Source organism: Mangifera indica, chromosome 15 (genome assembly GCF_011075055.1).
Source record: "Mangifera indica cultivar Alphonso chromosome 15, CATAS_Mindica_2.1, whole genome shotgun sequence".
In the NCBI taxonomy this organism is placed as follows: Eukaryota; Viridiplantae; Streptophyta; class Magnoliopsida; order Sapindales; family Anacardiaceae; genus Mangifera; species Mangifera indica.
The window spans coordinates 10217216-10242917 of record NC_058151.1 but is presented as its reverse complement, the minus strand read 5'-3'; the positions used below and the strand labels follow the sequence as shown (position 1 = coordinate 10242917).

Below are 25702 nucleotides of genomic sequence, written 5' to 3'. Positions count from 1 at the left end.
TGGTTGATGTGAGACGTGATGTTGTCTGATATGAGTATATTTCACCCTAGTTTTACTCAATTTTAAAAACATAAATGAGACTATTTACAAATTTAAATATTTATTTATAAATTAATTTTTATTAAATTTTTTATTTAAAATAAAAGTAAAATCGTTATTTTATTACTAAACTTTAAAATCGTAAAAATCTATATCATTTTCTTCTCTTAGTTTAAAAAAATAAAAATTTATTTTTAGAATCAAGTTTTAAAAAGTTATCATTTTTCTTCTAAAGTTTGAAAATTATTTTTGGTCAACTAATCTAGTGAGTAACAAAATCATTATTTTATCACTAAACCTTAAAATCGTAAAAATCTATATTATTTTCTTCTCTTAATTTGAAAAATTAATAATTTATTCTTAAGATTAAGTTTTAAAAAGTTATCATTTTCCTCTTAGGGTTTGAAAATTATTTCTGGTCAACTAATCCAATGAATAGACGGTGGCCAGATAATGAAAGAACGGTGTCTAGAAGACGAAGGATGGCAATACTTGATGAAGCGTTATCGATCTAGATGATTTTTCTCGACAACGAAGCTTCTTCTCCAAATCGATGACACTTTTTCTCCACTTGAGCCGCCAAATCGACGATGCTTCTTCTCTGGATTGATGATGATGAAGCAATGAGAGAAAATGAAGACGAATGGGTGAGAATCGATTCGTCGAATGAGTGTGGCTACTCTTTAACCAGAGAAGGAACTTCATTGCCAAAGAACATGGGTGGAAAGAGAAAGTCGGCCAAAAAGAAACTTTGTCATTGGAGAAAAAAAAAAAACCTAAGGAGGAAATACAGTTTTTTAAAGTTTAATAATGAGAAAAAATTATTAGTTTTCTAAATTTAGAGAGAAAATAATATAAATTTTTTAGATTTTAGAGTTTAATGATAAAATAATGATTTTACTCTTACTTATAATAAAATTTGTTAATATAAATTAGCCAATAAATAAATATTTGAGTTTTTAAACTGAGGTGAATATATTTTTAAAATTAAGTTAAAATTTCAATAAAAATAGTCTTTTATATATATATATATATATATATATATATTATAAAGTTCTCATTGGGCAAGCATTTATAAGAGTTATATCTCTCCCATGCTTGAAGATAAAGTTGAATTCAAATTGAATTTATTTGAATTTAAATTTGAGCTTAATTTGAACAAGTTTAAAATGAGATAACCTTAAACAAGCTTGAGCAAGCTTGAGTTTGAGCAAACATTTTCGAGCTCGAGTTTAAGCTCGCTCGTCAAGCTTATGAATTTAAAATTTTGATATAAAATAATATTATTTTGATTAATATGTATTAAAATAATATTATTTTAATAACGAATTAGTTAAAAACTTAAACTCAAAATATATCAAATCGAACTTGAACATAATTTGAGTTTAGCTATAATGAATTTGAACTTAAACTCTATTATATATAAATCAAATTGAGTTTAAATATGACTTAATTTAAATTTAACCCTACTTGAAGATAGTATGCACAAAAAGCAACAACACGGGAAAGCCGAATTTTACTTTGACAATGGTGAAAATTTCTTTTCCTCTCAGAATTTATGGGAAGAAAAAGTTATCCTTACCTACCCATGACTGAAACTTTTTTCTAAAGTTTGGGAGGGAGCTTTTGATTTTTATTGGTACACATAAATCTGCCGTGATTCATGATAGCTTTTGATTTAGAGTAATGAATAAAATTATACTTATAAAAGAAATTATCATTACAAATAAATTATCATAACAGTTTAAAAATTGATAATATGGTTATTTATTTTAAAATTATTTAATTAATTATTATTATTTCAGTTTGTATATATATAATTTATTTATAAATATAATATTATTCTGAATTAATTGAAATTTTGTGAGATCAATTCAATTATTTGTTCTATAAAATCATAAGGAAATATTTTATTAAATTCAATTTATTTTCATATTAATATTTTCTTCCTTTTGGCACATTAGCCTTTGTTACTGTAAAACAGTTGACTGTCTATACAGGAATTGAGTGGCTTACCTGGACATACACCAACCTTACTTATGTTAGGTGAGTGATCCAACTCCACATTCATGCCAAGCGCGTGCTATTTAAATTGTAGCACAGTACAGCTTTATAAAAAGAGTAAATATATGTGTGTATAAATACTGTACATAATAAATATATATTTATGTGATTAAAAATTAATTTATTTTTTATATAAAATTATTCTATCATATAATAATATATTATTATTTATATATAAAATTATATTTATTATTTGTATATATAATTTTATTATTATAAAAAATCTTAATGCAAGAGACATTATCCAATACCTCTCTATTATTAGTCGTAGAAGGTACTCCATATGTTCTAAGTTAGTTGATGGATATGATGAAACATTATCTTGTTAGGGTAGATGTTTTAGAGCTAATTGCATTTGATATTTGCGAATGTAATTTTATATTAATAATTAATAAAAAGAATTATTATTATTCTATTCATATATGTTTAATTATATGATAGTACAAATAATATCCCATCAAAATGGTAAAACCGTAATGAGGGGATTAGACAACTAATCGTGAAAATCCTATGTGCATGTTAATTGGTTATTCTAAAAAAGTTCGTAATCCTGACATTACAATAAATAAATATATATGTAATGATGATGAGATTATCATAGTGTTGAACGATCCTATCAAAAGCGGTGACAGTTTTCATGTGTCGAAACTATTGTAGATTGTTTGGTGCAGCACATAGGTATATGCTATAGACATGTTCATTAGACTGACCCAATCAGAAGATATTCAGATAGATGGTTGCTCTAGTGTCTATAGAATAAATCCTCTAAACATCACGGGTGCATGTAATCCTTTGACTTGAGGTTATTAGATTGTCTTGTATAAGAATCAGTATGATTTGACACTATCTAACATGTCATTGTAATCGGGTTATCTATAAAAGTAGTAATTGCCTATATCATGAGATACATAGAGAGTATAATTGATTAACAAATGATTCGTTACTCTTAAGCACAAAAGAATATATCTCACATAATAATATTAAATGATATTCATGACTGTTTGAATTAGTGGCTATAGTGGGATAAACTTATAGCATAATCTGTGTTGGTCATTGATGTATATCAGTTCATATCGAGGAACCATTAAGATAAACATGTTAGAGTATGCCTTAAAAACTAATCGCTTTGTTAATTTCAGGGCTATATATTTTGCATATATATTTATTAATAAAGGAAGAGTTTTGTCATACTTCGCATGTTTACTGCATCACTTTTATGCATATGTTGTAGTTATATATTCAACCATATTAGTTATATACATATGACATGTGAGAGGTCCCGATAAATTTTAATAAACGTCATCAAATTGTTCCCAACATAGGCAATTTGTTTGAGCAATAGTATTGCATAGCAGACATGTGCTATATCACCATAATATATTATTGGATGATATTGGCATGATGGATGTACACAAGGGTAAACAATAGAACCATTTGATAGTTGGAGAATTGATTAAAGGTTATTATATTATATTGTTTATCGAATGTGACTACTAAACAATGATCACATGAACATTAATATGCAGTCAATGATACATCATAAATCATACTAGTGTATAGATTCTTTGACTTGAGATATCATGGTTGTACTTTGTTTCGAGATGTGTGGTTCATATGGTGTATACCACGGGGCTAATCATGTCTCGTTCAGAAGTCGATTTGATCATATGTTGCTTAAGTAAGAGCACATGTGATGATCATACAAGGATCTATCGGCTCAACTGCTTTTGAGTTCTCGTGTGAATATCGAGAAACATAGAAATCTAAGACGTTGACCAGTTTATATAAAAGTCCATATGAAAAGAGTTTCAGTGCAACACGTTCTGATGTATTACTTGATATTTAAAGAGATTAAATATTGGATTTTGACATTTCATGAATTCAAGTTTAATCGGGATGTAACGACGAAGAGATTAAACTATATTGTAAGTATGAGTAAGAAAAGTTCATTTGATATTATATGAAGCTTGTACTTCAATTGTGATGTAGGGGTTATGAGACATTATTAAATGACACCACATGATCAATGGAAGTTTCATTAAGTAGTAGAAAATAAAGTATATTGGTTAACTATAGTGTTGGGTTATACAATGATATAACAAAACGTATCGTTCGATATGAAGCTCACGACTACGTCATTATGAACCTTAAAGGTCTCACCCATATTTCTAGGAAGAAAATAGTGTTATGAAGATGAAAATATTTATCCAAGATTGGCTAGTACTTTCAGAGGATAAAAATCGTGTTTTTCAAATAAGATTTGAAAAAGGGGTAAAATTATTATTTTATAATTTTTAAATTGTTTAGAAAGTCGAATGAATAATTTTGTGCACAAATTACTCAACATGTGTCAACAAATATTGTTTACTCTTAATTACAAACCAATAAAAAAATGGCACATGCATTTACTTTATAAATATCAAGTTTATGCATAAAAATGGATGAGAAAAATAGAAAAAAAAAAGTTTTTTCCCTTTTCTTCTTCTTTTAGCCGAGAAAGACTCCATTGTTTTTTTTTGAAGGGTTCAAGTCAAAAGATCACTTATTTTAGTAATTTAAGCTTCCTAACTTCAAATTAAATTATAAGGTGCAAAGTATTTTACATATTTCTATACTTTATTTCTTAAAGCAATATGTAAATTTTATGTTGCCATTGTTGCATATAATGTGAACATGATCTAAATTATTTAATTTTGTTACTAAAATCCTACAAAACACAAATTTATGTCTCACTCTTGAAAGATATTGGTTGAGAAAATAATTGAATTACATATAACTGTGATGTTATAAAAGCTTAAAAGATGTCCACTGACACTCTGTCATATACTATCAATTCGATATAGAGCTTATGGGTCACATATAAGGGTGTGCACGATCCAATTTAATGCAGTTTGAGAGCTTTTTCAAACCAAACTGAAAAAACGGTTTGAAAAATTTTCAAACCAAATCAAATCATTTTAGGTTTCAAACCAAACCAAACCAAATTGAAAAATACGATTTGGTACGGTTGGGATTATGGTTTAAATTATAATTATTAGTATCTTAAGATACACAATACATATTTTATGATATGATATGATACAATACAAATAGAAAATGATGTGTATCATAAAGTTTATCGAATTAATATGATACAGTAAATGTATCATATGATACAATACATAACTTATAATTTGATACATATTACCAATATAAATTGATACATTTAAAAAAAAAATGATGACATAGTTGGGGTTTATGCAAAAATTTTTAAAATGTTAAGGGTGTTTTTGATACTTTTTAAAATATTGATGTCTCAATAATAATTTTTATAATTTTATTAATATTTTAATATTTTATTTTTTAAAAGATATATCATAGGATCCGATACACAATATACAATATAAAAAATTTGGTTTTTAATATACAATTCGATTACCATATTTTGAACATTTTAAAATTATTAATTTTTAAATATGTATATCATTTAGTAAAATTAATTGAATTATATTTTTCAAAAAAATAATATAAACATGTAAAATAAATATGAAACATATGTATAATATACATGTAAAGAAAATGACAAAATAAATATGAAAAGAAAAAGTTGTGCACTTAATTGTTTATTAAAAAATTCTATTAGATATAATTTTATATATATATTAAATATAGTTTACGATTTGGTTCAGTTTGAAAATTGCTCAATCTAAAAAAAATAATTTGGAAAATTTTCAACCAAAACGAAATCATTTTATAAACCAAACTAAATCAAATTATAATTTTTTGACGATTTAGTTTGATCTTAGAGTATGAACTGAATTATGAACATCCATACTTACATGCATAAAATAGTTGAATCGAACTTAGAGGTGATAATTGTTTGTTGACAATTCTGGTGTTTAGGGTCAAGAAAGAGATTGTGAATGGATTGAGTTTGCCTATTAAGGTTGAAAAAAACCTGGCTGACCACACTTTAACGAAATGCATAGCCATGCACCTAAATGTGCTAGTTGTGCACTTGGTGGGATAGTGTTGTCTATGCAAATGCATGATGTCGGCCAATACCATGAGTAAAAAGCATGTCGATCGACACACATATGTCATGCTAACTACATAAACTTTTAGCCACACTAGCTGACACACACAAGTGATGACGATAGTGCAAAAGCTTTGGTGGAATGTTGACTATGCATTTTAGATGTTAACCATGCATGTGTGTGTTGATGAGTGTCGTGCTTGGTTGAAATTTTAGCCATGCTCAAACACTTGCACATATAAATTGAAATGTGAGTTTGAGAAATAAACACAACATATGACACATACAAACCCTAGTCATTTATGTATTCTTTCTTTCTACTGTGGACACATCCATCCAGCCAAAAGCCCTAGCAACCTCTTTGCCTGAATTTCCTCTCTTCCACTACATTTTCTCTTTTTTGTGCTCATGTTCTATGTAGATACTAGGGCACCATCTTGTGAGGGTTGGATAGTGTATTGCCTCAAGTCACTTGAAGTTTGAAGGAGCTATCAATACAAGTGTAAAATCTAAAACACCATATGAGTGTTTTTGCATGTTTCATGAATTTTATCTTTAAAATGAATATCTTGATTGAGGTTTTTCAAGATTGTTTGTTCTTAAAATTTTAAATTTCGCTGCGCTGTCAATTATTGGCACTTTGAAAACCCTACATATCTAATACTCCTCTATTTTTTGTTGTGGAAGGTACTCCATATGTTCCAAGATAGTTGATGGGTATCAAGAAACATCTAGTTATTTAAATTGATGTAGCAATTGTAAATTTAAAATTATTTCCATGAAATGATGAAACCAAATGATAGGTTTCTGAACCACTTTTTAGCTTCTCTTATGAGTATGATAGCTACACAATTTCATTTAGTGAGCTTGGATACTTAATCCATTGAATTTTAGAAGGTATATGGGTGTTTTTGGGGATCACTTCTTTTGTCGAAAGAAGTGATCGATAATGCCTTGAAATCGTTGACAAAAGGTGCATGCCACATCAGATAAAAGAAATATAGATTCTTCAATCTCAATTTTTGGAGCCCTTGTAGTAGGATGTCCATTAGTTCTTATTCAACCACTATGTATGGTAGGTTTAGTAGATGTTTAAGTGGTCATGCATTACATGTCTTTAAGTTTGTTTGTTGAGGTTTATCATTTTATCAAAGACATTTTTTGACCTATTTAATGATGGTTTTGAGTCTTCAAATTCCTCTTGACATAAGTTACTTGTTACACATCAAGAGATGATATCCCCTCAATGTGAATGATTATTTTTATGTTGTCAAGTGACACAATAAAAAGTAAAGATTGTCTTTCAAACGTAGTTGGTTGGGTCTATCAAGGTTTAAACATGTGCCTTATTTATTGATATTGTCTTGATAAGAGTTATTTTGAACACTTAGGGGTTATTACCTCACACGTGTGACATGCTCTACATGTCAATAGTTATTATTTAAAGTAGGTGTCCTAGAGCCAACCATCTTTATTGTTTGTATCATGTATATTCAATCAATAAAATGGCATTGTTTAACGGTTTATCTGTTTGCACATGTCTTTTTATATAAGTTAAGATAAATGTCTTTAAAATAGTTGAACTATGACAAAATGATCAAACGATCTGAGAACCTTATGAACATATATATCCCTAATGTCATTATGATTAAGGGTACATATAATATGATAATACTATCATAGTGTTGAGCAAACTTAATAAAAGGTAATAACATATCTCACATCTTAGAGTTGTTTTTTAAAGCTTGGTGTGACACATAAGTGCTTGTTGACTAAAGTTCATCCAAAATGAACATTTGTTCCATTGATTGGAACAATTGCTCTTTGGTGTTATTTAAACAAACAAAATTTTCCATAGTCATATGACTTGAGATACACCGTATATTTCAAGATGTGTAAACCTTTTACTCTCAAAATATCCTTTATTCAAGATGCACTAGTAGATGTTCGAAGTTTCTTCTAGGTTTTCCTCTTCTTAGAAGAATTATTTGTTGCTCTTGTGTGGATGAGTAGGTGTCTAATACCCTTGAATGGACAAACACAAACTCAAGTAAGATTTAGATAAATAAAAGGACCTGCTTATATTGGTTTGTGTTTTCCAAAGGCTTATATTTGTTTTAAATGCATATTATGTCTTATAATCTAATCTTGGTTATTATTTCAAAATATTATTGTTTTCTGTTGTATTCTTATAATATTTTGATCCCTAAGTACCTACATTATCCTTATCATGATATGAGTTAGAAATTGCATGCACTAGGTCAACAATATCTTCACGTGAGTTCATATGTGCACATGGAATGTGAAAACACCTTAATGACTAATATATTCCTAGAAGGGGTGAATATGATTATTTAAGAACTTTAAAACATATTACAAACTTTACAGACAAATATGATTAATCAAAATTAAACCACACAACAATAAACTTAAAGTAAAGAGAAAGGAAAAGAAATGTTCAATATTTATAGTAATTTGGAGCTCTTTGATTTAAGCCTCCTACGTCTACTTCTTCAAATTACCTGCTTAAAGTTTTACTTATAAAGATTCTTCTCTTTATAAGAGTTCTCAAGGATTTGACCCAATTATAAAGTGAATACAAAGAATTTAAGATGAAAAAAGGCTTTTACAAAGGCATATACAAATATTAAGATAAGTGCCAATTGGGAAAAGATCGTTGTTGTAGAAATAAGTGTGTTATCATGGGAATGTAGAAAAGCTTTTTGGATTACCCTATTTTCAACGTCATATTATTAGTGATAAAATTAGCACCGATGAAAAATACATTAAACTATTATAGAATTTAGTACAATAAGATAAAGTGAGACAAAAAGATAAAAAGATACAAAAAGATAAAGAGACATTGAGATTTTAATATAGTATGGTTACAAAACCAAGAGCCTACGTCTATGATTTTGATATTATCTATAATGTCTTGGGATTAAAAAAAATAGTATCATAATGCTATAATACTGGTAAAATGTTGAAAATGTCTTTATTTTAGCTTTTCCACTGTCTTGAATTTATAATAATAGAGGTTAAAGTTACATGTGTAATTGTTTAAGCAAAATATGAAATTATATGACTTGATAGGCGTAATTTGTAACACCCCCACTAAAAGTACTCCCATTAGAAGGAAACACTACTACACTTGACTATCAAAAAACATGTTATACTCAAAACTTGATTGACACAAATATTAGAATTATGCAAAATTACAAGTATACCTTTAAATCACATTCATCAACATTGGAAGTGAACAAAAGATGTCTAATACAAAAATAAACATAACATAGTTTGTTAAAAATTCATTCCATAAAAGAAGTCTATAAATACAACTCATATAGACACCATTCTAAAATTGACCAAATTGACCTCATGCCAACTCCAAACTAATCGATCTTGCACCATAACTGTCATTCTCACTTGTTACTTGCAAAACATTAAAGAAAAAAAGATGAGTGACAAGTCACTCAATAAGTAGAAGAACTTAGTCCTACACTTCTATAACTTAACCCTTTAATCACTCAAACTTTATTTCACCTTGACTTAGTCATCGAGAGTATACATTTGGATTCCAAACCTTGATGACATAGAACTCTTGTCTTAGCTCAGTCATCTCGTGAAAGCCTATGGTTTCATAACTTTGATGACATATTACGATCATCTAGAATACTCTTTTAGATCCTATATTAAGATGACTCTTTATATGCAATGCATGTAAAAATTATTGGTGAAACATTTTTTTTTAAACATTTTTCTAAAAAAACATTTTCTCTGTGCTAATCGATTTATGTTGAGATAAGGATTTGGCGTTTTAGCCAAGTAAACTGAATATGACGTAGTCCTTTTTCTTTACACACAATATTGGATTATTATGCCATAACTATTTCATATTGCAGGTGTTTGTAGAAAAAATCTCACAAACACCCCATCGTAACAACTATTATAAAAATATATCTAAAAATTGTCATGAGAGATCATACTTTCATAGGTGTTATAAAAACTGATATATAAAATTTGTACCACAAAAATCTACAGATATACTAAGTCTTTATGTGTCTTATAAGATCAAGTTTCACACATGTATTAGAGATTGCTAGTTATCCATGTGTACTATGAGAACAATTTTAAAACATGGTTACACCTTAAGTTGAGAAAACATATATAAATTTGTCTCATGTAAAACTATATTATTATAAGTTGTCATAAAAACTATGTGGATGCATTTGAGCCATAAATATAACTCAAACTCGTATCACAATTTCACACTTAATTTATTTAACTCCCATGCTCTAATTTGTGTGTATGCTTATATGACATGTTTTGACACTATTACATACCCTATTTTTTATATAAATTGTCGAGACGTTATTGCAAATGAATGAACATTTGATATGTCCAACTTTTATTCTGATGCATGATTGTACATCTTAGGTAAATAGGGGTGCATCTTTTTCCTTTCATACACAACATATGTGTCCTCTATACGGTCATTCATGCCTTTGTCACACACAACTTAACCTCTCATGATTATCCTTGCCTATTATATCATGCATGATTGTATATGTCTTTTGTACGATTGTTCATGCTTTTAAAATGAATGACTTCATGTTCATGTTCACATCCATACAATGACCTCAGGGTATACCATCTTTTTTTTTTTTTTACCTATATGAATGACCATATTCTCTTTTACATGATCTCTCATCGTGGCTAAGTATATGTGTCATATACGGTCTTATGTGTCTTATAAATGATCATTCACCAATTCTCGATGTATTTACCCTAGTTGATGAATGGTCATGCATATTATTTTGCACGGTTGTCCATGACAAACAAAAACTAAACATTTGTCAAGGTCATACCTGTCATTGGGACAATCGTGTATTCGTGTATAGAACACTATTTTTAGGTTGTATTTGTGTAATTCCCATACTAAAACATTACCAATCACAATCTTATTATTTATAATATGTTTCCAATGTTGAATATGTTCAAAATATAATCCACAATCAATAGATTAGACCATTAGTTTATCGATTACCCTTTTAAAACATATTTATGTGTGATAAACAACAAACATGAAGACTAACCTAACTGTCATGAAATCATATTCATTTCTAACATCTCCAATCACATAATGATAATCTTAACTTACAAATCACATGTTCATAGAAACTCTTTTTTTTTTTTCCCTTTTATGATTGTGCTTATAATGAACTTAGTCATGCATTCCATACTTATCTCAACATATTATTTTATGAAATTAGTCAATATCATAATATAACTTCGCATATGGTTATAATCAAATTACATAACCTATTCACACATCATATCAAGCCAAAACTTAATGCGGGTACATTTTTCTACTTACTGTGATTCCAAGTAAGAAGTTTGATGCCAAAAATAAATCTTGATGTCGTCAAAAGGCTCTATTATAGGTTGGAATCACACCGGTTCCATTGGATAATGATGAGTATAAAACTAAATAAGAATAATTTGAGAATGTTTTAGGAATAATGGCTATACTATTGTGTATAACATTTCTTAAATAATTTTTTCAAACTACAATAGCATGCATGAGCGTGCACTCGAAACACATGGTTGTGCATCTCTTCAAAATTTCATATGTTGCACATTATTTACTTATCCTACATGGCATCGCATGAACGAGCATGCACTTTTTATGCACAATTGTTCATTAGCTTAAAACTTTACTTTTAATACTTAGCCACATTTACATTTTACACTTTTCCCATTATATCAAAATAACACGATCACTAATGAAAATACAAAATTACCCTTAAGACATACATATGACAATTACACTATTACGATCTCATTCTGATAGTTGAGTGATTGTACTTTTATTACGATTATGGGAGTCATGATATAATGACATTTGTTTTTTTATCAACCAAATGACTAATTCTCATTCAAGGTATAGTAAAAACCCAAAGTGACCCCTGCTAACTTTCAAAAACCCAAATACCCATCTATCTATTAGTTTAGCTATTACAATCAGGTGTAAAATCGTCATTTAAAGATTTTTATTTGAACAAAAAAAAGCTGTTTCTTTTTTCCCTCTTAGTTTTAAGAACTAACCATTTCCCCCTAACTCAAACTTTGAAACATTGTATTTACACCTCAAAAACTTCATTCTATCTTTTTGATGGTCGTTCTTCTTGGCATTTCTCTCTAGTAGCATTTTCCCTCCCTCCATGGTGGTTTCTCGGTGCTAAAACCACTAAAAAATTGATTGAAATGATTGACTTTTCTTACACAAATTTGTACAAAAATAATTTATACAAATAATTTTATAATAAGATGAATCTCATCTTCATCGTTTAGGAAGATGATTCATCTTCTTATATGACATCACATGACATCGGAGGGGTTAAAGTCTCACTGAGGCAAACTGTCTGAAGAAGAGAAACCGTTGAGAGGGAGAAACGGTTAGCGATGGGGTCAAAAGGAGTAACCGGATATTGAAACTAAACCCTAGGGGGAGGAAATGTGATTTTTTCAAACTTGGTTTAGGAGAAAAAAATGTTAGTTTTTTAAATTTAAGGGGGGAATAGATAAAATTTTAGTTTATTTTTAATATTATATATAAAATGATGATTTTGCCTTTAAAATTAATAGATTTAATAGTCTATGAGTGAGTAAATAAGATTTTCAAAGTTAAGGAGTAGAAACTTGGGAATGCTACATACTTTGCGTAAATGAAATATATACATAACAAATAAAATTATAAATAAATATATACATAACCAATATACAAAATTGTGCCCACATGTAGAATATGCGATCTACTTGATAGGGAATGCCATTTCGCCATTCGCCTTATCCTTTTTCTTTTTTGTAGTGGTCTTTGTAAGATAAAAATTGCAATAACATCATTTACATAATAAAAACAAGGGCAATTTTCAAGATAAATGCATTATTCAAAAAAATGAAACCTCAAATTTAAAATCTACGTGTCCAAAAACTCTAAAATGAAAAAAAAATTGACCTAAAAATATTGGCAAGTTGAATAGCAATTTCGCATGGTAACGCTTGTCTATTACACAAGGTGAGATTTCACCACCTAAACTTTGTTTTTCGAATCCTATTTCATCATAAATTAACTCTACATTTATTCTAACATAAAAACTTTAAGAAAATTGATCAAAAACACCAATGAATCAAGTTGTTTCATCAAATCTTTCAATTTAAAATCCTAACCCAAAAACACTTAAAAACTACACCCAATCACCTAAATCTTCACACTAAAATATATAAAACATGATAAAAATTGATTTACTAACCTTTTGAACCATTTTAGTGGCCAGAAAATGAGTGGAATCTACTAGAAATTGTTGCGATTGGGTTTGCATTACTCTGTGTGTGTGACTTTTGTGGGTTGCATTTTCGTGTGGCTAGATTTGTGTGAATTTGGTTAAATTTCCAACTTTTACTTCATTTTTGCTAAAGGGGTAGTTTGGTCTTTTCACATTTTGTTTAACGTTGATAAAATTGGGCATTTTTGTTTGTATATTTATATTTTGAGCATTTAATTTAATTTTTTTCAAATATAATTTATTTTATCAGTGGATATTTTTATTTTAAATCGATATGAATCTGCTTTAATTTGTATTTTGATTTGATGATACATATGACCACTTAAGTGAAAAATCAAATGAGATTATCATTGATATTTTTTTGGAAAAATGAAATTGCAAACCTTTATAACTATTATAAGTAGTTTTAAATGGTATAATAAGATAAAATGGCTTGCAGTAGAATATATTTATAGTTTAAAAATATTTAAATAATATAAATGAATATATAAATAATATTTTTTATGTGATTGGATAATTTAAATTAAATATAAATCAAAACTTAATTATATTATAATATATTATTTATATATCTAATTATATATTAAAAAACTCTTTAAAATATATAGATAAAAATATTTTTAATTTTTTTTGATAAATACTAAAAGTATTTATGAAAGCAATTTATATGCAGATTTTATAAATTCCTAACTTATCGAGAAATCTTGATGTCATTTTTTAAGTATTATTCCTCTATTATACAAAAAAAATTAACTAATATATAATTATATTATTAATTAAAATTTTTTATATCACTAAATCATCAAAGTAATAATTAAAATTTAATATCTTCTCAGCGGGTAAATTAAAAAGAAATATCCTCTCGGCGAGAGAGGCATAAATATAAAAGAAAAGCTCGGTGTATGGTTCTGCACGAGCAAAAGTGGCGCGTGACCCTGGTCCTATTATTATTTATTTTTGGAGGTAAGGAAGAAACAAATTAATGGGTTTGATTTAGGAATTAAAAATAAAATTTTTAAAGGGTTTTTCTCAGAACACAATGATCTGATTGGTAGTACCAAGGTGAAGGTATATGGGCCACCACAACGGAAGACTCCGATCCGCGGTGATTATGGACTTTTCAATCTCGACAACACCTGGCGGTAATCTCAATGCCCTCACTCACATTACACTGGCCCACGTCTTCACCGTACAACAGTAAGTATGCCGGTTTCTGAAAAGGGTAAAATGGTATTTATATACCTATTTCTTTTTTATTATTCAATTTTAAAAAATATTGACATTATATTGATGTCATTAATTTACTAAATATCTCATGTCATTTATATTAAGATATGAAATATTATTTTAGTATTAATAAAAATTTCAGATTATTATTAATCCAATCACATGAGTTGTCAATTGAAAGGCTTCTTCCATATATAGACAAAAACCTAAACTGGTTAAGCCTAACTAAATTCACAAACTGTCTAAAAAATTTTGTTTTACTATTTAATAATTCATAAATTAAATGACAAAATAAACGACTGGCGAGGCCGGTATCCAGTTAATCCGAAATCATTAATAAAAAAATCTGCAACAATATGGACTATCTGATAAGATTCCAGTATTAATTTCGCCAACAGCCACGAAAAATGAAATAATCCCTAATTATTTATCAGAAATAAAAATAATCAAAATTGTACAAAGTAGACTTCTTTTATACGGTCAACACTGCAACAATCCGGCACTATAAAGAGGCAGGCAAAATCCTCTTCTTTGCACGTCTCTACAAAGCGAATCATTAATCCAGGGCGAGAGCAAAGGGAGTTTGACTGTATTTTTTTTCGCAGTTTTGATTTTGGTTGGGAAAGATGTCGCTTCTTACAGATCTCATCAACCTTAACCTCTCAGAAACCACGAAGAAGATCATCGCCGAGTACATATGGTTCGTCTCATTAACTCTCCTTGTTACCATTTTTGTCACTCTGTATTGTGGTGTAATACTGGACATCATACTTTTCTTTGCTGTGATCTGGACTGTGGTGGTGTTAACATCGTTTTTTCGTGTTGGTTTTGTTGTGTCTTAAAGTTTTTAAGAACATTTCATGTTGTTACACGCCAGTGGTTTGAGAAAATAGAAAAATCGTTGTTTTTATATTTTTATGTTTCAAAATATTGATCCAGGAATGAAAGTTGTAAATTGTTTTGCTGTGACTTTTTGTGATCTGTGGTTTTATGAGCTTATTTGTTGATTTGTTGATTTGTTTTTGTTTTTTTAATTGTTGAATAGGATCGGCGGATCTGGTATGGATTTGAGGAGCAAAGCAAGAGTAATCACTGATCAACCTTCTATTTTTTTTATTAGAAAGAAGAAATTTTTGTTGTATTTGTCAGTATTGTTTCAGTTTCTAATTCTACTTTTGGTTTTGGTTTTTACAGACTATTGATGGACCTGTTAGTGATCCTTGTAAGCTACCGAAGTGGAACTATGACGGTTCGAGCACTGGTCAAGCTCCTGGTCAAGATAGTGAAGTGATCCTCTAGTAAGTGTTTATTTATTTTTTTTATTTTTTTATATTTAAGTTCTTAGCTTCTTACCGATGTATTTGGTTATGTAACAGCCCTCAAGCAATTTTCAAGGATCCATTCAGAAGAGGCAACAATATTCTTGTGAGTTTTATTTTGTATTTTATGTTTTGTTTCATTTGTGTTGACTAAATCCTGATGGGTTTGATTTTGTTTTAGGTTATGTGTGATGCTTATACTCCTGCTGGAGAGCCAATTCCTACCAACAAGAGACATGCAGCAGCCAAGATCTTCAGTCATCCTGATGTAGTTGCAGAAGAGCCTTGGTATATTATTTAACCTTTTGGTTTTTTTTCCCCACAGGTTTTGCACCTTTTTTTCTTGGACTATATGATTGACTTTCAATTTCATTAGGTATGGTATTGAACAAGAATACACCCTGCTTCAGAAAGATGTTAAATGGCCCCTTGGCTGGCCTGTCGGTGGTTTCCCTGGACCTCAGGTTTTCTTTCTCTCCCTTATTCCTTGGTTTTGATATTTCTTTGCAAGCATCTGGAATGATAATAGCTAGATGTTTTTCCTCAACAACATTATGTAGAGAACATTATTCTTTTCTACTTAAATTGTTTTGTATATACTGTCTTTTTGTGTTTGCCAGCTCCTAAATCTGAAGACTTCATGATCTAATATAATAACATACCAATATAGCTTTCTTACCTTTTGTTTGATATATTGTGTACATTTCCTTTCAGAGTTGTTTGATTAGAAATTGTTCTCATAATAATAGGGACCGTACTACTGCGGTGTTGGTGCCGACAAAGCTTGGGGAAGGCAAATTGTTGATGCCCATTACAAGGCTTGTTTATATGCAGGAATCGACATTAGTGGTATCAATGGAGAAGTCATGCCTGGCCAAGTAAATTATCTAAATTTCATACTAGGGTATTAACAATAGTGATATCACAATTAATCTAAAGTATTCTTCATATATCATATAGTGGGAATTTCAAGTAGGCCCTGCTGTTGGTATCGCTGCTGGTGATCAATTGTGGGTTGCTCGCTATATTTTGGAGGTAATTGATGGTAATCTATTGTGAAGAAGATATTTCTGTGACTAGCACTCTTATCAATTCAAAGTTGGAACCTTAAATTTCCTTGTTTGTGTTTAACAGAGGATTACAGAAATTGCTGGAGTTGTCCTTTCCTTCGATCCCAAGCCAATTGAGGTATATTTTCCTTAATGCTTATAATTTTTTAATCTTGATTAAATTTCACATTTTCATTGTTGAATTGCAAATTTAGTGGTGACAGAGTTATACCATGTTTAATATGTCATTTTGCACACTGACTTAGTCTATCATTTTATTTTTTTCCACCAGGGGGACTGGAATGGTGCTGGGGCCCATACAAATTACAGGTAACTTTATATTTTGTTTGTGCTGCTTGTATCATTCATTTAAATTAACAGAATTGTATATCACATTTTATTAATGTTTCAGCACCAAGTCGATGAGGAAGGAAGGAGGATACGAGGTTATCAAAAAGGCAATTGAAAAGCTTGGGCATAGGCACAAAGAGCACATTGCTGCATATGGTGAAGGAAATGAGCGCCGACTCACTGGTCGACATGAAACCGCTAACATCAATACATTCAAATGGGTATAATAAAATGACCTTTTAATTATTTTTTGTAAGAGTTTGATAGTCAGGACTTTCTTCTTGGGGCTTGAATTGCATGTTTGAGTCCATCTTTTCTCTGTTTTTCCTGTGGACTGCATCAGTTTGTTTAATTTTCGTTTTATTTTGTTCCTAATCAGGGCGTGGCAGACCGTGGTGCATCCGTTCGTGTTGGGCGAGACACAGAGAAAGAAGGAAAAGGTTACTTCGAGGACAGGAGGCCTGCTTCTAACATGGACCCATATGTGGTCACTTCTATGGTTGCTGAAACCACCATTCTGTTGAAGTAAATGATTGCTTAACCAAGGCTGAGATACTGGTTTGCTGTCTGCATTGGGGGTCATGAGTGATGAGTCAAAAGAATTATGTTTTACTAGGATCCATTCTATCTGTTTCATTAGTAGTATAGCTAGTTGTGTTTCAGTGTCTGCCCTTGTATTTGGGTTTGGCAAGGTGGGTTCATTGCTTTCATCTCTCCTTGGTTTCAGAATAATGTAACTTTCATATTTGATAACTATATGAAAGGGCTGATTTCTATTGTTCTAAAGCTGAACTATGTCTTGCAAGTGATATGCTTCGATGGAAGTTTGATTTAGGGTGCTTTCTGTTTGCATTATTTTCTTTCGACAAACAAAGGTTAAAATAGTCTTGTATGATAGTCTGGATGTTTGGTTTGATAATGTGAATTTGCAAACTCATACTCAGCACTCTAATTCCAGTTTCATACATTGTGCATAAGTTCAGTGGTTCTTGAATTGTGGCCACAATTTGGGATAATGTTATTCTTGATTCAATTTTTGGTATTTTGAAAGGTTGATGTGGGGCAAATTGTCCTCCTTGAGATTCCCATTAACATCTCAATATTTGAGCTTTAACTTATAAACCTCACTTGTCTTTTGTTTCATTTATTGATTTTGTCGTTTTATTTAAGCGTGAGAGGGTCTATACGAGTTTAGAGAACCCATCACGGGTAATATGATTGTAATCAAACATCTTAAATATTGCCCTATAGAGTGAGAAACCAATTTTCCTTTGTGGATATATGTGTTCATATCTCGTGAGATTGGTTAAGTCTCTGTATTCTTTACCTTAGGTAGGTATAGTTCAGGGCGATCATGTTTAATCTTCTTAATCATCTCATCTTGATCCTGTAAAATTCACATTTCATTATCTTATAAAAACTTGTCCTGCAGGTAAAATAAACCTATTTACTTACAGTGGTTGACTTGCGAGTTGTTAGTGTTACATGGGGGACTTAACTTACTACACACATTTACTTTTACTTAGACATCGTTTGAATTCTAAAATCATGTTATGATATAACGTCCCTCTCTAGAAGTCTAACATTTTGTAGAAAGATGCTACTACTCTTGAGTATTTATGTATGATTACAACATAAATATAATACTTAGGTAGAAAAAAAAACCCATTCATATAACTTCATAATAGTAAGAACTCCAAATAATGGAAGTGTACAAAAGATGTCATAAATTAAAAAAAAAAAACTCATTGCATGTAGTACAAAACATAAAATTGTAAATGTATATAAATAAACATATCGTAAATTAAAACATCATGACATAGACTCATATCATGCCCCCCCTCATGCTCGCCTTCATCTAACCCACCGTTACATAACCACCATCATCACATGTTTTCTGCAAAAACATAAAATCATAAATGTATATAAAATCATAAATTAAAAAAAAAACTCATAAATTAAAAAAAAAAAACTCACTGCATGTAGTACAAAAACATAAAATCGTAAATGCATATAAATAAACATATCGTAAATTATAACATCATGACATAGACTCATAGTGCAAAAACATAAAATCGTAAATGCATATAAATAAACATATCGTAAATTATAACATCATGACATAGACTCATATCATGCCCCCCCTCATGCTCGCCTTCCTTTGACCCACCATTGCATAACCACCATCATCGCCTGTGTTTTGCAAAAACATAAAGAGAAATGATTGAGTGATAATCACTCATTATGTAGGAGTCTTTAGATTCTACACATTACACTTTTTTTGCTCTTAGCTCGTTTTCACATCTAATACTTGCATTCTTAAACTCTTTAATCTTGTCATTTGAGGTGCATCTATGAACCTAAACTCAAATGACATGAAATGTAATGCATGTAAAATGTCATTCAAAATCTTTTGGTGAAAACATTTCTTTCTTGAAAACATTCTTTTATTGAAATATTACATCATTGTGTCAACTGAACTAGGTTGAAGTAGAGATTTGATATTTTGACCATATTTATCATGCATTAGTACAAGGTACAATAAACGCTTATATTACAGTGGAACTGGATTTTCCAGAATATGAACCATATATTTTGGATCTTCTTGTAGATACAAGAGTAACTAAATGTATAGCAAGAAAGTTTTGTTTTTCACAAGAAATTTGGAAACAACTTGATAAGCCTATCATGAATATAGTTGCCGATGAAGGACAAAGTATGGTTACAAAATATGTCCAAGATGTAACCATATTGTTAAACAAGAAAAGATTTACTCTAAGAGAAGTCATGTTATTAGACTATTTGGAGGTTAACTTTATTCTTGGAAACTCATTTTTGCGAGGACAAACATAAATGAGGCTTTTTATCTAATATAATGATTATATTATTCTTGAAGGACACAAAATCCCTATTCTAGCAAAGCTGGAAACTACTGAAGTCAAAAATGACTTTAGGCCAAAGAAAATACAACAAGAAACTAAACACATCATATTTTCTTTGAAAGCTAAAGAAAAATGGTGGGTAAAAGATTTTGAGCTGGAAGAAAAGGATGAGATCACTTGTAATGTGGTTTTTCAAAAGTTTAGTCCTAGTCATCATGAAACCCGAATTGCATGAGGTAGATCATAAGAGGAGGAACCCTCTAGTGTGTGTTTTGAGAGCACGGATAAGATAACACATAAGGATAAAACTTTATTACATGAGAGTAATGAAAACACTTTAATTATTGAGACGATCAGAAAATTTAAAGAGGAATTTTCTCTATATTTTGATGAATTACCATTGAAATTATGGTAAAGAAACAATATTTTTGTTGAAATAAAAATGAGAAACTTTGATGATAAGATAAAATTAGATTCTCATAGGTACTCTGCAAACATTTAAGGGAAATTTAAAAAACTAATATCGAAGTTATTATTGAAGAGATTAATACGAAAAAGTAATAGCCTATACTCTTCTCTAGCTTTTATGGTTATGAGTAGAGCTGAATAGATGAGAGGAAAAGCTCGGTTAATCATTGACTATAGACAGCTGAGCAGTAAAACTATAGACGATGCCTATAAAATCCCTAACAAGTCTACTTTGTTGAATAAAACCAGATTGGGAAAAATCTTTTCACTCTTTGATCTCAAGTTAGGATTTTGGTAGATCAAAATGGCTGAAGACAGTATACTTTTAACAACATTTACTTGCCCTAAAGGATTATATAAATGGTTGGTATTGTCTTTTAGGCTGAAACAAACACCATCCATATTTCAAAAGAAAATGGACAAGGTTTTCTTTAACTTGTCTGACTTTTGAGTTGTTTATATAGATGATATACCGGTTTTTAGTAAAATTAGGATAAAACACGAAGATCATCTTAAATAGGTAATCAAAAGATTCCTTAATCACGAATGGTCTTATCTTAAAGAAAGATAGTCTGGCTCCAGATTAAGATAAAATTCTTAGGAGTAAAATTCGGAAAAGGAGAAATCTAACTCCAAGACCATATTTTAAAGAAATTATTGGAATTCCCAAATATGCTTGAAGCAAAGCATATGTTACAACAGTTCCTTGGACTTGCTAACCAAATGAGGGAATATGTTCCTAATTTGACCAAGGTAATTAATGGATTAACAAAGAAAGTTAGTTTGAAAGTTCCATGGGATTGGACTGATGAGGCTACTAATTGTGTTATCCAACTTAAAATCTTTATCATTTCTTAAAAATTATAATTTTTAATTATAGAGAGTGATGCATCTAATTTATATTGGGAAAGAGTTCTTAAAGCCAAGGGAACTGATAGTATTGAACAGATAGTTCGATATGCATTAGGAAAACTCTCTTCATTGGAAACAAGATATTCTATTGATGAGAAGGAAGTCTTAGCGGCGAAGGAATATATTGACAAATTTTTATTATTCGTAATTAGTTAGGAATTTTCTTTAAGGATAGATTTTAAATATTTAGTATCTTTTATAAAATTGTCTTTAAAGGATGATAAAACTAGATTGATTAGATGACAAATCTAGTTTGCAGAGTATCCCATGAAAATTGAATATATATCTAAAAAATCTAATTTTATCGTTGACGTTTTGTTTAGACCTTTATAAGAAGATGGACAAGAAGAAAATTAGAAAACATTTCTCATGGTCAAAGTGTAGATCACAAAGACATTTGCGAAAAGATTGCCCTTCCAAGAAAACTGTACAATAGGATTCTTCATATCAAACAAAGAAAATTTCTAAGAGAGGAGATATAAATACTGCAATCAAACAGGTAATAACTATATTACAAAATAATACTATTGTAAAATAGGATATTGTTGAAAAATATGATACTACAAAATCTAAGTAGGATTTAACTACGAAAATGTAAGGTTTAATACATTCCAGGTCATAACAATCATTGGATATGAATACTTTTGATAGACAGAATCCAAAATATCAGAAGGCAAGCATAGCTCGCGTGGTGACACAAAAGCTAGTTTACATTGATAATCAATGGATCAACTCTGATACAGGAAAATCTGTTTAGAGGAACTTCGAAGTTGTGAAACCAATAGAAGGAACTCTAAGGAAATTAGAGGAAAATAGGTAGTTACTACTAAAACTGCTAGAAGGTAGGAAACTAGAAAGAAAAACTACAGGAAATTTCGAATTTTGTAGAAAACTTTAAAATTCCAAGACACTTGAAGCTAACAAAAGCTAGTAAAACATCACGGGAAGATCTTGATTCTTAATGTCAAATTGTAGTGGTGAATGACAAGGCAAAGTAGAGCTCGATCAATTAATGTAAAAACTTGCATGGCTTGAAGCTAATAGGGTGTATTATGAAAAAGAAAAATTTTTTAGACATACTATTCTTCGGACTCAAACACTCCAAAAACTAAATTTAATGGATGAATTATCCATGTTTGACATACAATATCTCAAATTAGTAACTTTGGAGGACTTAATAGCACATTTGGATAAAGAAGATATGAGAGATTTACTCTTAGGATTATCTGTTTACTAAAATGGAGCTATGGAATTATATGTTCTATGAAAACTCTTAAAAAAAGGATATTGTAAAGATCTTTTATGAAGAGGATGAATCGATGCAATGAAAATTGAAGTACAAAAAGCAATGGTGGACTTGAATATACTAGATGTTGTAAAACAAACATTCTGTGTATCAGATAGATGGATTCATACATTCACTTGCATGATTACCTTCTCTTTGCAAGAAATTGACGAAGTTCAACCTGCACAGATATGGGAATTCATTGTAGGAGAACTATGACATAATACAATAGTTCAACATGATGTCTCCATGGGATCATTCAAACTATATGAAATTCGAAAAAGACTTGACAAAGAGGAATGGTATTGGACCAAGATGTATATTGTTAAAATAATGCAAGCTTGTGCCAAATTGAATGACCTTCTAAAGAAGAATGTTGCTATCCATATAGACAAGGGAGTTATTGTTGTATTATCAGATAAATATGCAAATATTTAGGAAACTCTCTTAAAGGAAAATAAGGCTAGATTGCAAAATATAACAGATGGATTAATCTTGCTAATATCTCAAAATAAGCCTTGATGGAATGAACAAAAGACATTCTTAGAGTTATTCTAACTAATGAAGCAAAGGCCCAAATTGAGGACAAAGAAGCCCAAGAAGAATCTTTTAGAAACTTCATGGACTTGATAAACAAATCCGATTCTGTTTAAGCTTAAGAATGAAGGCGATTTGATCAATCCAAAATGATCAACACGTGAACGCAGAGTGTGTATCAAAGATGGGGATGACAAGTGAAGAATCAAGATGTTGTTGACACCTCAGAATCAATGATCGAGATGTTGCCAATACTCTTTTTCACTTGGTTAAAATAATTAAGTATCTTTTAGACTTTTAAAACAACTGAGAGACAAATAGAACCCAATATAGTTTGTCATTTGCATTGGCTAACAAAAGCCATTTAGATAATTATTTCTTTTCATTGTTGTTTTGTGTTTGGGGGATTCAAAATCATTTGAAATTTGAACCCTTACTTTCTTTTACATAAATGGAGAGGATGTAAAATATTTGAAACAATAGTACAAAACTTAAGGTTTCTTTTACTCGCTAGATTTGAAAATAGGTTACTCTTTTGCCAAATCAATAAGGTACTTAAGTCTCTTTCCAGTTATATTATATTTATGTATTTAATAATATAATTTGATAATTTTTCATGATATATATTCGTAATATAAATGAATGAAAAATTGATTAATGTGAGATTTGAGACACTTCTAGCTCACACTTTGTTAAAAAATATATTATTATTTATACCTAAAATTCTCCACTTCATACTACGTTTATCTTTATGCAATAAAGTATCACTTTATAACTAAATAGCCACATTCTCATTCTGAGGACGGAATAGGATAAGAATATCCGAGGATGATCTCATGTAATGACGGTTTAAGTGGGTAATATAGGCATCGCCAAACAACCCCTTTCTCCAGAGCTAAGCATTTTAAAGGGTTTTACCGTTGAAGGAGAACATTTAAACCTCACAAAACCTTCCTGCTTTGTCGACTGAAGCCCAGACAAACATGTATCTTCGACAAGCCGCTTCTAATTTCGTAAGAAGAATCCCTAAATTACCTTCCCGAATCTTCTGTTCTTCGGGTGACACAACCATAAACGCATCGCCATTGCCGCTTTTCTGTATGAGTTTGTCTCGAACTGCATCTACATCTGTCTGTGTTTGTGTTTTCTAGTGAAATTAAGAGTAGATCATATTTAGTTAAGAACATGTTTTGTTAAATTAATAAATTCTTATTATCGTTTGAGGGTTAGCAGTTTTTGGGCTTCGATTTTTCTTTTTCTGTTTTATTGGGTTAATTTAATTTTTTGTTTTTTAAAGTTTAAGAGTGAAGACTGGCATCTATATATTTAAACTTAATCAAGATTGAGTATGTCATCTTTAATCTTGAAATTGTGTTGTTATTATTTGCTTTAAGTTTTTCTTCTATCTACTTGGTTAATTTCTGTTTTAGAGTAAGAATGGGGTACCATCTTTAATATTGAAACTCTGGAGTTACAATCTTGCTTTATTAGATTCTTTTTGCTGTTCCCGGCCTATATAATATTTTGTTTTCTACATGTTTTCTTGGGCCTATTTTCCTTTTAAAGCCTGAAAATGATTTACACTCATGAGCTGTATGTTCTACCATAAATAAACCAAATTAATCAATATTGAGTATTTTGCTTTTAATCTTGAATTTGTGTTGGTCACTCATGAAATTTATGAAAAAATTGCATTTCTTTGCTAATTTCTACATCAGATTATTTTAAAATGAAATTTGGAGCTATTATATTTGCTAATTTTATAGAAATATCTTCCAAGAAACCAAAATTGATTTTGAAGGCTCGTTAATACTGTTATTGAAGCACTTCAAATCATTGTACACTTTATTGCTGTATATGTGCTATAATATGTTGTTTCCTGTTGGTGATACTTGTTTCAAGCTAATGCATTGGTAGTACTATTTTGATTTGATTAATAAATCACCATGGTCCTGTTGATTATTATTTGTCAATAACTGGTTTGATTTGTTTGAATCACTTATCCTTTCTAATCATCATTTCAGGCAAAATTAAATTCTCCAATCAATATGGCTTTGGAAGTTATATGCGGAGAAAAAATCAAGAAGATTCATTTCTATGGATTCTTTTGTTTGGTCAAGCTGGTATACTTCTTTCTCGGTTCCTTGGGTGACAATTTTGGTAATATTATTATTCTTCTAGTAATTGTTAATTGATATTTTTACAATT

The 25702-nt window shown here is 29.8% G+C and overlaps 2 protein-coding genes across 6 annotated transcripts in view; both read left to right on the top strand.

Moving 5' to 3' along the window:
• Positions 1-15162: 15162 nt before the first annotated feature.
• Positions 15163-18244, top strand: LOC123197930 (glutamine synthetase nodule isozyme-like). Its single transcript, XM_044612454.1, has 12 exons — positions 15163-15391; positions 15737-15776; positions 15886-15989; positions 16068-16116; positions 16192-16298; positions 16387-16474; positions 16760-16888; positions 16971-17045; positions 17145-17198; positions 17352-17389; positions 17472-17631; positions 17790-18244. The coding sequence occupies exons 1-12, from the start codon at positions 15318-15320 to the stop codon at positions 17937-17939; spliced, it is 1068 nt and encodes a 355-aa protein (XP_044468389.1). The 5' UTR covers positions 15163-15317; the 3' UTR covers positions 17940-18244.
• Positions 18245-24326: 6082 nt separating this feature from the next.
• Positions 24327-25702, top strand: part of LOC123197259 (nephrocystin-3-like) — a 33651-nt gene continuing 32275 nt past the window's right edge. For 2 of the 5 annotated variants that reach the window (XM_044611467.1, XM_044611464.1), the window contains exons 1-2: positions 24331-24592; positions 25519-25617. In XM_044611467.1, the coding sequence (XP_044467402.1) occupies positions 24478-24592; positions 25519-25617 (214 nt within the window). In that variant the 5' untranslated portion in view covers positions 24331-24477. Of the gene's footprint in view, positions 24593-25518; positions 25655-25702 lie in introns of all 5 variants that reach the window. The other 3 variants (XM_044611469.1, XM_044611466.1, XM_044611468.1) reach the window with 3 other exon arrangements.

Coding starts and splice junctions, on each gene's coding strand:
- LOC123197930 (XM_044612454.1), top strand. CDS start 15,318: ATGTCGCTTCTTACAGATCTCATCAACCTTAACCTCTCAGAAACCACG. Junction 15,392..15,736: donor ATCATCGCCGAGTACATATG/GTTCGTCTCATT, acceptor ATTGTTGAATAG/GATCGGCGGATCTGGTATGG. Junction 15,990..16,067: donor GATAGTGAAGTGATCCTCTA/GTAAGTGTTTAT, acceptor GTTATGTAACAG/CCCTCAAGCAATTTTCAAGG.